The 13,894-nt window shown below is 29.9% G+C and overlaps 3 protein-coding genes across 3 annotated transcripts; 2 read left to right on the top strand and 1 right to left on the bottom strand.

Moving 5' to 3' along the window:
* The first annotated feature begins 268 nt into the window (after positions 1 to 268).
* Positions 269 to 2,718, top strand: LOC145006997 (uncharacterized). Its single transcript, XM_078966004.1, has 5 exons — positions 269 to 450; positions 589 to 974; positions 1,219 to 1,876; positions 1,991 to 2,361; positions 2,489 to 2,718. Exons 1-5 carry the CDS (start codon positions 269 to 271, stop codon positions 2,716 to 2,718), a joined length of 1,827 nt encoding a protein of 608 aa, XP_078822130.1.
* A 67-nt stretch (positions 2,719 to 2,785) lies between these two features.
* On the top strand, positions 2,786 to 7,435 carry LOC145006998 (uncharacterized). The gene is made up of 2 exons (XM_078966005.1): positions 2,786 to 3,985; positions 7,427 to 7,435. Exons 1-2 carry the CDS (start codon positions 2,786 to 2,788, stop codon positions 7,433 to 7,435), a joined length of 1,209 nt encoding a protein of 402 aa, XP_078822131.1.
* Positions 7,436 to 9,761: 2,326 nt separating this feature from the next.
* On the bottom strand, positions 9,762 to 10,718 carry LOC145006999 (uncharacterized). The gene has a single exon (XM_078966006.1). It carries the CDS (start codon positions 10,716 to 10,718, stop codon positions 9,762 to 9,764), a length of 957 nt encoding a protein of 318 aa, XP_078822132.1.
* Positions 10,719 to 13,894: the final 3,176 nt, after the last annotated feature.

A 13,894-nucleotide genomic window follows, 5' to 3' on the forward strand; every position in this document is an offset into this window, starting at 1 on the left:
CTTTTATTTTACAGAATATTTGAATCATGGTGATCAAGATGTTGTATTTTAAACATGTCGTGCAAAGTTATGAAGAAATGAATCCATTAGAGGTAAAGAAAATGGGAACATGGATTATTCATTATGTTGTGATTACGGCAAAATTCAACTTCCAGATTTAAAGAATGCACCCCCTACTTATGAAAGAATATTTCGAAATATGGATTCAAAAAGCAAACACTTCATGAAAAACATTCGACGTTACAATTTAATGTTTTCTTTCACGTCGATGGGTGGTAAAATTGATTCTTCAATCAATAGAGGAAACGCTCCTTACATTTTCAGATTGGGTGGTCAAAATTATCATAGTATTGGAAGTCTTTTGCCAGCAAAAGGATCGGAACCAAAATTCTCTCAGTTATACATTTATGACACTGACAACGAAATTACAAATAGACAAAGATGTTTTCGGTATTTTCTTAAACTTCTTATTCATAATCTATTATTATTATTATTATTAATATATATATATATATATATATATATATATATATATATATATATGTATATATATATTACTACTATTATGTATAAATTTATTTACTTTAGTGGTGAAAAGGATCAATCAACATCAACTGATAGTGATATTGTTAAAGATATTAAGGTGATGTTGGATTCAAATAATGTCTTGGTTAGATCTTATAGAATGGTAAGAGATACTTTTCAAAAAAATCCAGAAGTTGATATGAAATTACGACTTATCGGGAGAAGGGAGCAAGATGGAAGAACATATAACCAACCGACTGCTTCTGAGGTTGCTGCTTTAATAATTGGTGACATTTCGGATTCAATCGAAAAGAGGGATATCGTCGTTCAAACAAAAAATGGTTGTCTACAACGTATCAGTGAATTGCATCCTTCGTACCTTCCTCTCCAATATCCATTGCTATTTCCATATGGGGATGATGGTTATAGTGTTGACATTCTTCATAGAGGTGTGTCATTTACGACCAACAGCAAGCGTGCGAAATGTACAATGAGAGAATATTTCGCTTATAGGATTCAAGACAGAGATCATTCGTTCTCTCTCATACTTAATTCAAGAAGGTTGTAATTAAGCATGTAATTAAAACTATATTTTTAATTTTTTTTATAAAACATTGATCTTATTATTATATTTTAAATATTTTTTGATATCTAATCACATTCTCTTTTATTTTTTGTCAAATTCTTTTACAGATGTTTATACCATCGAATTTCAAAAAAGAGGTTTGCCGCATAGTCATATATGTCTATTCATGCATCCTGATTTGTATTCACTTGTAAATGAGTTTATGATTCATGGTCCATGTGGAGCTGAAAATATGAATTGTCCATGTATGGTGGATAAAAAGTGCTCTAAAAACTTTCCAAAACAATTCAGTAATCATTCGTCTGTTGATCAGAATGGTTTTCCGTTATATAGGCGAAGAAACGATGGTCATTTTGTAGAAAAATCAGGTGTAAGGTTGGATAATAGAAATGTTGTTCCATACAACAAATATCTATTGAAAAGATATCAGGCACATATTAATATTGAATGGTGCAATCAGGGATCTTCTATAAAGTATTTGTTTAAATACATAAATAAGGGTCCTGATAGAGCTACAATTGCTGTTGTACCAACCAACAATGAATGTGAAAATAATGATACGGTCGATGAAATAGTTGAATATTACGATATTAGATATTTATCAGCATGTGAAGCATCATGGCGAATTTTTAGATATGATGTTCAATGCAGATATCCTTCTGTTGTCAAACTACCTTTTCATCTTCCTAATCAACAACAGATTGTATATGGCGAAGATGATGATATTGATGATGTTCTTGACAAACCTTCTGTTGCGGCTTCAAAGTTCATAGCTTGGATGGAGTGTAATGCAATCGACAGTGAAGCATGAAAACTCACATATGTTGAATTCCCTACAAAGTTTGTTTGGATATTAAATGGTCGGTTTTGGAAGCGAAGGAAAGTAGGAAAAGCCATCGGTAGAATTCATTCTGTTTCACCTAAACTAGGTGAAGCATATTTCTTAAGGATTCTTTTAAATAAAGTAAAAGGACCAACATCATTTGATGAAATTCGCACGGTAAATGGTCAAACACATTCTTCTTTTAGAGATGCCTGTTATCCACTCGGGCTATTAGATGATGACAAGGAATACATTGATGCAATTAAAGAAGCAAGTCATTCTGGATCTGGTTTTTATCTACGTTTTTTATTTGCTACATTGTTGATGTGTAATAGTATGTCTAAACCAGAGATCGTTTGGGAAAATACATGGGAACATTTGGCAGATGGAATTCTATATAGCCAACGACAAAGATTTAAGTCAGCACGTATTACATTTTTTCTTATTTTTTAAAATTAATTTCTTTTTATTTTTCAACACCCATTAAATAATTAGTAATGAAATTATTAAATATCGACCACATATTTTATTAATTATTTAATATTTTCGTGCAGAATTGTCTCTCGGAGTAGATGAACTTAAGAACTTAACTTTGTTCGAAATACAACAAATTTTATTTCGAAACAACTCTACTCTCAAAAATTTCAAAAACATGCCATACCCGGATCTTGAATCTGTTTCTTCTTCAAACAATCGAATTATCACCGAGGAGCTAGATTACGACATTCCCGTGATAAAGAATGACTATGATCGTATGTTTCTTGCATTAACAAATGAGCAATGAAACATTTTCCTAAACATCAAGAGTGCTATTCAACAAAATAAAGGAGGTGTCTTCTTTGTTTACGGTTATGGTGGAACGGGTAAAACTTTTTTTATGGAAAACAATATCTGCAACAATTAGATCTGAAGGAAATATTGTATTAAATGTTGCTTCAAGTGGTATTGCTTCCTTATTATTGCCCGGTGGTAGAACAACACACTCTCGATTTATAATTCCATTTGAGCTTACAGAGGATTCTTTTTGTAACATAAATCTAGACGGTGAGTTGGCAAGCTTAATAAGGAAAACCTCTTTAATAATTTGGGATGAAGCACCTATGGTCCATAAGCATGCATTTGAAGCTTTAGATCGAACTTTGAAGGATTTATTAAGGTGCGTAAATTCAACCATCTCAAATATTCCATTTGGAGGGAAAGTTATTGTCTTTGGAGGAGATTTTAGACAAATTCTACCTGTTGTGCCGGGTGGCAGTAGACAGAACATTGTAAATGCTTCTTTGAGTTCTTCATATTTATGGGAACATTGCAAAGTCCATAGATTAACAAAAAACATGAGGCTAACTGTTGGAAGGGATCAATCAGATATAGGAAAAATAAGAGATTTTGCAAATTGGTTGTTGGATATAGGAGAAGGAAAACTTGGTGGTCCGAACGACGGTGAAACGATTATCGATATTCCGGATGATATTCTCATTAATGATTCACATGATCCTATAGGTTCCTTAATTGAGTTTGTATATCCTTCAATTTTAGAGAACTATAGCGATATAAATTATTTCCAAGAAAGAGCGATACTTGCTCCAAAAAATGAAGTTGTCCAGGAAATAAACGACCGTTTGCTTAAGAAGTTTCCAGGAGATCAAGTTGAATATTTAAGTTCAGACTGCATATGTGAATCTGAATTTCTCCATGATCAATTTGATGCAAATCTATACTTTCCTGATGTATTAAATGGACTCAAAGTATCCGGTTTACCAAATCATAAGTTAGTTTTAAAAATTGGTGTTCCAGTAATGTTACTGAGAAATATTGATCAGAAAAACGGCTTATGTAATGGCACAAGACTACAAGTGTTATCATTGGGCAAACGTGTTATTGAGGCACGTATAATAACTGGAACTAATATTGGAAATCGGACTTTTATTCCAAGAATATCTTTAACTCCATCAGAAAAAAAGATTCCCATCAAATTCACAAGAAGACAGTTTCTTTTGGCTGTATGTTTTGCAATGACTATTAACAAAAGTCAAGGACAATCGTTGTCAAAGGTTGGTTTGTTTCTGAAAGATCCAGTTTTTTCACATGGACAATTGTATGCTGACTTATCTAGAGTTCAGAGTAGAGAGGGATTAAAATTATTAATTTTAGATAAAGATGGCAAACTTACAAATAAAACTTCCAATGTTGTTTATAAGGAAGTTTTTCTTTGTAGCAAACTTTTTTGTAACGTTGTTTTATTCAATTTTAGCAAATCACACTTAATCCATCATATTAATGTATTTTTTTTATAATTACGTATTGTTGTATTTTATGTTAATTTCATTACACACATTGGTATTGTATCATCTGCATATGTCCAATAAGAATGATGAATAAAAAAAAATAGTTTTCAAAAATCTTCATTCCTAATTAAATACTTCCCATTTAGTTAGTAATTAAATAATTACAAATAAAAAAATTATTTAAATATTCAATATTACAATTTATAAGTTATCAGAATTATTGATATAATATTTTATTAAATAATTAATTTTTAAATTCAATTCAAAAACAGCACCTGTGGGTTCCATGGGTTTTAACCTAGTATATATATATATATATATATATATATATATATATATATATATATATATATATATATATATATATATATATATATATATATTCACCTCATTATAGGAATTATAAATCTGGTTTTACTATATCTGTCTCTCTAAGTTATGTACATTTAAAAGCGTAATCATACTTTTAATTCTTTTCTGTCCATACACCCTCTATAAAATAAGTAATATAATTTTTATTAAAATCAAATTAATTATTATATGGGAAGAAATATTTGAATAGTTGGTCATTATGTTTGTATTTTATATTTTTCTTGATTTTGTACAAATATTTATTTATAAGAATGACTTTACTTACAATTGTATCTATTGGACCGTGAGTCTAAGCCTATTAAACACATATAACTTCATTTTATATGGAGTACGTTCATATTATATAAAATCAAGAATACTTTAGAGGTTGAACTAACAAAAAAAAGTGAAATCAATAAAGAGAAAGGAAATGGTGAAGCACAGTCTATTTATTGGGAATAAGACATTTAGGCGTGTTTGGCTTAACTTTTAAAAGCTCAAAAGTTCTTTTCCAAAAAGTTACAAAAAGTCAGGAAATCCTGATTTTTCCAAAAAGATGCTTTTCCTTGTATTAAAACTCCAAAAGTTACTAGTTTGCCAAACATCTTTTTGTTTTTTTTTCTTTTACAAAAAGGACTTTTAGCTGTGAAAAGCTAAGCCAAACATCCCCTTAATCACAGATGAAATTATGTAAAGCACATGCTACTACCACCAACCTCACATGTGTTATGTTATTAAGTATAACAAAATGTCATAGAATATGATAAAATTATAAATTACAATATTTAAAAAAAATGATGTCTCACAAATCATCAATAAGAGAACCGACCATACAAGGGCAAAGCAACTGTAAACACCCAATAAGAGCATAAGGCTCTACTAGTTTGGCACACCCTCCAAAAATTTGTTACTTGAAGCCATGTCCAAAGAAGAAGATTTTATTTTAAGTTTTATGTTGATATTGACCACAACCTTTCACTTTCAAGAAAGAACAACCGAATAATAAAACCAAGGAATGTCAGTTCTATGTTCGTGAAAGGAAAGACAGAGAAAGTGTCATTTTATGCAATTGTAAAATGGGATTATGTGCTTGAATGTTTATGGAGCTTCTTTTGTTCATGAAGTGGTCTACATCTTCAAGAAGCTCCTAACTTCCTCCAATTATGAAACATCACCGTAACTATAAAAATGGGTGAGCTATTCACTATATTTCATTATTTCAAAGAAACGAATGGCAAATAACATTAACATTTTATTCAAAATCAATAAGCCTACGTAAAACAAACAAAGTTAATTGAAAAAGAAAGGGTGGTTCAATAATGAACAAAAACATAGATGTGGACGTTTATGTTGGGATGATGAAGAACGTTGGTATAAAGGAATTAGAGTTGCAGATGGAAGAGTTTAAAGAGTCATGAATCGTATTTATAGGGGAAATCATAGGTATAATCAATTCAATAAAATATCATAGTTACATTTCAATAAAGGAGGAAATCATGGTTTTATACATGGTTAATTGATAACTAACCATTAATTGAGTAATTTTTATAAGGTTAATGATGAGTTTTGCAAAATTAATTTATACATTAAATTTCCTAGTATGTATCATTTAAAAGTTAGGATTTTTTTTCCTCAAAATTGGCACCTAATCATTCAATGACCTTATTTGGTAAGATTAAGTTCCATGAATTATAGTTGCATAAGGAATTTGGCCATTAAGCTGAAATAAATGTATGTTTTAAATTTTAAGAAATAACCAATATATTTAATATAATAATATAGATTATCTAAATTTTGTGCAAAATACTATTATATGATTTATAAAACAATATATTAATTCATTTTAGTTTTCAAGAATTAAAATACATAATTCATCTAGTAATTAAGGATAAGAAAAAAAACAAACGATATAAATGATTAAATATAATTTATAAGGGTTACAACTAAAAACTATATATATATATATATATATATATATATATATATATATATATATATATATATATATATATATATATATATAAGTTGCATAGAGAACCATAATTATTGGTTTTTTAAGAAACCAAATCTTTTTTTTTTTCAATTTATAGAGGTTATTCTTTATCGAAAAAAAATCTAAAAATATTTAAATTAATATATTAATATTGTGAACGTGAAAGATATTTTTCGGATTCACCATGTGAATCCGGATTCACGTTGTGGATTTTCAAAAATTCACATTGTGAATTTGATGTAAACAAAAAAAAAATCGAATTTGTTATCATTGGAAAAAGGCTAAAAAGTTATGAATTTATGTATTTTTAGTTTTTTTTTTGTGATAAAAAATAAATTCTAAAAGTTGAAAAAAAGATTGGTTCATTGGTTCCTTGGTTAATTATGGTTCTCTATTGAACCTCACACTTTTATATATATATATATATATATATATATATATATATATATATATATATATATATATATATATATATATATATATATATATATATATATATATATAAGTAAATGGTAGGAATAAAAAATATGATATAAGTTGAAGGACAACGGTTGAAAGTGAGAATTTCTAAAAGGATCTTACTCTTTTTGTAGGGTCAAAAATAAATACCCTATTTTTCAAAGAGAATTTAAAAAAGAAAAAAAAAACTTATTTTTAATACAAAATTTCTAAATTATTCTTAAAAAAACTCTAAATCATAAAAAAAAAAAAAAAAAAACTAAGATGTCTATCTTAAAAAAAATCATTAAAGAAAAAAAAAAAGAAAAAGAAAAATAACAAAAAAGAGGACGGAGTACATAATTTTCAATATTTAACCTTTTTTTTTTTTTTTTTTTTTTTTTTTTTTTTTTTTTTTTTTTGAGAAACGGTAAGTATATTATATAGGGTACCCCTACCTAGAAAAGAACTAGATGAAAGACCAAAAGTCAAAGATACAACAAGTACATAAATTACAAGCTAGAAAAGAGATCCACCACTCATCGCCAAGGCAACGGCTGACGGAATACCATTTTGCTCCGCTCTCCAAATAAAACATAACACCTTAATCAGTACCACTTTACTCTGTAGAATTGCAGGAGCAACAAGGATATTGTCGTGCCGCTTATCAATAAACTGTTTAATGGAACTAACTGAAAACGTGCCATCAGACGAAAGTTTACAACTCCAATGATGAACTCCTATCCACATGCAAATGCAAAATACATCACTAGTAAGAGCAATTACATCAGATTCCAGCCCCAGAACAGAGGGTCTAGATTTCCACTTCCAAGATTGATTCAAACCGCCAATTCTTTCAGAAACTGTGTGCCTTTTCCTACTAGCCAATTCAAATAAGGCAGTGTATTTTGCTTTCAAACTCCTATAGCCTAACCAATTATCATACCAAAATAAAGTTTTGTTCCCTGAAGCAATTTTGACTTTAAAAATATCTTGGACATTCAAACTGTTCTCCCACAAAACCTTTTTTACACCAACAATATTGTTCCAAACTCCACAGTTATTTTGTCTGAATAGGTAGTCGAACAACTTATTTGATAAGTTATGGATACCTTATATTATCAGAGCCCATAGGGAGCTTCACCACCATTTCACAAGTAATCCAATATTTAAGGCTTTTATGGAGCCTACACCCAGACCCCATCACCTTTGGCTGCTAGCACTTTCTGCGTACTGACCCAGTGAATTTTCTTCCTTTCATCACCACCATCCCATAGGAATGCACACTTTATCTTCTCCAATTCATCTAATACACCCGTAGGAGCTTTGAATAATGATAAGTAATAGGTAGGAGGATTGCCGAGAGCCGACTTTATTCAGGTAAACCTACCTCCAAACGATAAGGTTTTAGCCTTCCATAAGGAAATTTTGGAGTGAAATTTCTTAATTATTGACTTCCAATTTTTTATTAGATTCATATTGGCACCAACACGAACTACGAGGTAGTTGAATGGAAGATCTCCCGATACACACCCAAGTAGGTTAGCCCAATTTGTTGTTTCTGTTGAGTTGACACTGATACCAAATACATTCGACTTATGAAAATTTACTTTGAGTCCCGAAGAGATATGAAAACAACTCAAAATACGTGCAAGATTCTTGAGGTTAGACCGCAACCACTCACCAATGAACAATGTGTCGTCAACGTAGAATGGTTGAGATAACATAGGTCCATTTCCCGGTATTTGAACACGTTGAAAGAGCCCCTTATCGCAAGCCGATTTGAGAGCGACACTCAAACTTTCCATAGCTATAATGAAAAGATATTGAGATAGTGGATCGCCTTGATGAACCCCCTGGATATATCAAATTCTCTCGTTGGAGATCCGTTAATGATCAATGACGCCCTGGACGAATTCAGGCAATCATGAATCCGCAATCGCCATTTGTTCCCGAAGCCCATTTGTTCAAGAATCGAATCAAGGTATTACCAATTCACCGAATCAAATGCCTTATCAAAGTCGACCTTAAAGAGCAGGATCTTTTTCCGAGCTCTCTTTGCCCAGGAGCAAACCTCATTAATCATGAGAGGACCATCAAGTATGCAGCGTCCATCCACATAGGCAGACTGTTCATCACCTATTAATCCCCTGATAACCGACTTCATCCGATTGGCAAGTAACTTATGATGTTGCTCAAACAACCAATAATTAGACTTATAGGGGGAAGAGCGATGAATGATGAGTTACACCCCCTTGCCAGCGAACCAAACTCTTCAAAATGCTTAACAAGCTTCATCACATCACTTTTGATAGTGTCCTAGAAGCTGAGTAGCTTGGTGTATAAAGAAAATCCTACTTTGATTTTTTTTTTTTTTTTTTTTTTTCAGATAATAAAGCTTAGGCTTCAAGCAATCTTGTTATTCACGTAACATCAGATTACCTTCTTGTTTTCTGAAACTGCATAATTAAAATTTAAGATCTGATTTTCCCCCATGATAACCGATAAATGTCTAGAACTTTGAACATATAGTTGTTTCCACTTCATGAAGTTTAACTCTCTAAAATTCGGCAAATGTAACAACAGTTTAGTAAAGCACTGAGGAATAGAAAAACACGATTAATTGTTTACTTTCCATGATAATAAAATATGCAAAAGATCCCTGAGTCTGTATAAAAGAAAGATAACTTCAGATCGATGATATAAACAAGATACACCGTTACATATATATGCTGGTCAATGAGGGCACGATTGAGCACACTAAGCTTCACCAGAAGCAATGGGACGATAAAGACTTTTCAGTTCCTTCTGGTCAAGGCTTTTTTTCCGTTCATGGTAGAAAACAGCATACACGACAAACATAAAGAGGTTCAACAAGCAAGCCAATCCGTTTGTGCAATAAATCACAATAGCTAGCCATGTGCTCCTCAATCGGTGATCGCTTGAAATGCCATAATATATCATATGATGAAAATAAGAACTAGCAATAACAAAAGGAACCATCAACACCGAAGCTTGTATCTTATTTCCTTTCATTAGTTCCGTGGCTCTTCCTATTGCTTTAAAACCACCAAAACCTTCTTCTAACACTGAAACGACCATACTTAACATCAAAAGGGAAGTCACGTATAAGTAGCAAAATGGGGTTGAAATAGTGATAGCTCTTGAAATCAAATATGACCATGAATTTGCAATCACGATGTTGGTTATGCCGTAAGCAGCAAGGTAAACACAAATAATGGCTGAATAAGTTAAGAACACGCAAAAGCCGGTGATTAATGCATTTTTCCAGCTCGTTCTTATTTTCAAGAACATGTCTTTGAGGCCTAATACTTTGGAAGTGTAAGCCTCATATGTAGACGAAACAGTGGCAACACAAAAAAAGAGCTTTATGATAGAAGAAAAGGCTAAGGTCAACTGTTTGATAAAGAGAACCTCAAATATGTCGTCAAGTGCACCTCGATAAGCAATTATATCAAGTTTACGACGGAGGATATGATGCGTCCTTGGGTGTTGTGCGAACTCCAACATATAACCTTTAAGAAGAGGTACTTGTATGTAGTCCTGATAAAATTCTAACTGGGATAATGAAAAAAACGCAAAAAGTAGGATTGGAAGCAGTAGCTTCGTGTTTCTGTATGTGATTTTGATAGACTCCCTGAAGATTCCATAGAACCCTAAAGAAGATGGGGATTGAGGGATTGATTTGTTCTCCATTTCTTGTTAATTTCCAAAGAATTTAGAGTTCCACAAAGTTATTTGAGCCGGTCCTTTTGTCATTTTCAACTGGATGGTTCGATTATTCCAAGGACAGATTTGATAAAAATATTTATTATATACATAGAAGAAGTTGAGATTGAAGGTCCTTTTGTCATTTTCAACTGGATGGTTCGATTATTCCAAGGACGGATTTGATAAAAATATTTATTATATACATAGAAGAAGTTGAGATGGAAGATTGGAAACATGAGTTAAATGAAAAAATCTATTATAATAAATAATTTTTTTTTTCATTTATAACACTATCTTTCAAATTTTCAAATATCATTTTGCAATTAATTTGAATTAACTTTATTTTTTTCCAAATGTGAATGAATTAGTTTTTCTATTTTATTAAATTTCATGTAATATTTTAACGTAATATTTGTAAGAAATATAGTAATAAATAAATATTAATTTTATTAATCAATTTAGTTTATAATTTCAAAATTCTTAAAATTAAAGTTCATTTCTTTTATTTACTTATTTAAATTATTTATTTAAACTTAAAAGATAAAAAACATTTTCATTATAATAATTTATTACTTTTTTATTTTTTTATAAATTTAAAGTTCACAAATATCTAAACCTTTATATAAACGGAACATAAACTAATAACCAATTAATCGAACATCATGCAAATTATCAGAACATAAGAAAGCTTGTCTATATATGGACAAAAGAAAATAAAACCATAAGAAACATAGAATAATATAAAATTACATAAATTATTGTGCAAAAATAAGTATACACTTGTAAGTGGAATAATTAGAAGTAAAATAATGAAATTAAAACCATATAATTAGAAAAAGGGTAAGTACCATAGAACTTTTAATACTAACCAAAAATATTTGGTTTTATTTGAATACGGTTTTATGTTTATTAATGTCATGATATTTAAAAAAGTGTATGGTTTTACACTTTTACTTATGATAACAGATTTTTTCGGTTACCATGATATTAAATTATAAATAAACATAAAAGTTAAATTTTTTTTATAAATTTACCCTAAATATTTTTTATTATATGTTTATGAAGAAATAATGTAGTTATATACAAAATTTTTTTATTAATTAAATATTAAATTCGTGTTCTTTTTAAATGTTATATATATATATATATATATATATATATATATATATATATATATATATATATATATATATATATATATATATGAGTTTTTAAATGTTTTTAGAAGTATAAATATGTATTTTTTATATTTTTAGAAATATTAATATATATCTATACTTCTAAATACGTAAAAAATACATATTTCTATATCTACAAAACAACTTTATACTTCTAAAAATATAATTATATTTCAAAAAAAATATAAAAATATGTATATACACTTATATATATATATATATATATATATATATATATATATATATATATATATTTTGATAAAAATGTTAAAAATACATACATGAACTTCTAAAATAGATATTCATATTTCTAATATATATATATATATATATATATATATATATATATATATATATATATATATATATACTTCTAAAAAGCTTAGAGATATGTATTTATATTTTAATAATATATATAAATATGATAAGTGTTATAAACTTTTCTTAAGATTATGTCACTCAAGTTACAATCTTGGACTATGACTCTAAGACTTGATTTTGGAACGAAGTATAATCCACCTTTTGATTTAACCAATTCAATAATGTGACATCCTCAAAATCACGGCCAGAAAAAATCTGTTTCATTTATGTTTTTTAAAATAATTTCAGAGTAAATCCTTTTGATTTAAAAGACTCGCAGAATTTGTTTCCAAAAAAATATTATAAAATAAAGTTTACTAAAGCATTTAATCAAGAGATACATTTTGATTATATAACAATATTCGAAATGTCATGTTCCGATAAACAGACTAAAAGCATAAACAAAAAAAGATAGACCATACAATAGTTACATATAACAACTAGTCTAATATCAATAGATCTTGATAAGTCATCCAACTTATGCTCTCGCGCCACTACCTATAATAATACAAAAATTAGTGGGTCAGGCTTGGGGCCTGGTGAGCATATAGGGTTTTCAACCCACAATAAATAATTATATTTAATTTCACCAACCAACAATAACCCGATTACCCATTCTCGTTATCCTCACTTTACGTCCCTAAAAAAACATATATTACCAGGGACCTAATCTAGAATTTTCATCGGGACAGACATTACTGAAAAGGGGTTTCCTCAATAATAGATGTCCTAAAGGCAACCATGTGGGGGATAGAGTACACCTGTAAATACATCGTTCACAACACCTACAAGTTATGAACCTCCTAGCGTTCCATAAGACTGTCTAGAAAGAGTTTGTGGTCATCATACATACTCGCTAGATTACTAGATTAACAACAACAACATCGAGGCCTCTCATCTGTTTATCATACATCAACTATCTACCCATGTTCTACCCAACATATTAGTAGATAAAAAATATATTTTTATGCATAGTTTAAAACCTGTATAACATTCTCATTCAATACATATTCCAAACAAGAGATGAGACACATACACATAACACGTATTTTATAGATAATAAATCATATCTATAAGATAGAAGAAAGTGAATATACATTCACACATAAAACAACAAAATATACACATAACATGTATTTTATATAAAATACTTCATAATTATGCGTTAGAAGAAAGTGACTACACACTCACTTGATCAGAAGATGATCGGACAGCACTACGACTTGTAGAAGTAGTATTATTCCGTAGATCTGGAAGATCTTCACAAAAATTGGCTTCACGCACGCAGAGCTTCGGATCGGGAATTTCACTTCTCGGGATCTTCGGGGATTCGGGACTTGCTTCAGGGTTCGGGAATGATACCGGGGCTTCGGGATATTTGTTGCACGAAAAACGATGCAAAAACGAGAGAGAAAAAGAGAAATCGAGCAAAGAACTCTGCAGCCTCGACTTCCTTTAATAGGTGCTAGATTCTCGATTTACGCTGGGCATAAATGTGGGTACGCTCGGCGTAACCCGGATAAGCCCGGTGATTCCCCCCCCCCCCCCCTTTGGATATTTTCTGAATTTATATTTAAATTTAATATTTTAATTATTTAATAAAGTTCACAAATTCATTCTTCC

Source organism: Lactuca saligna, chromosome 7, assembly GCF_052625555.1.
Source record: "Lactuca saligna cultivar CGN05327 chromosome 7, ASM5262555v1, whole genome shotgun sequence".
Taxonomy (NCBI): Eukaryota; Viridiplantae; Streptophyta; class Magnoliopsida; order Asterales; family Asteraceae; genus Lactuca; species Lactuca saligna.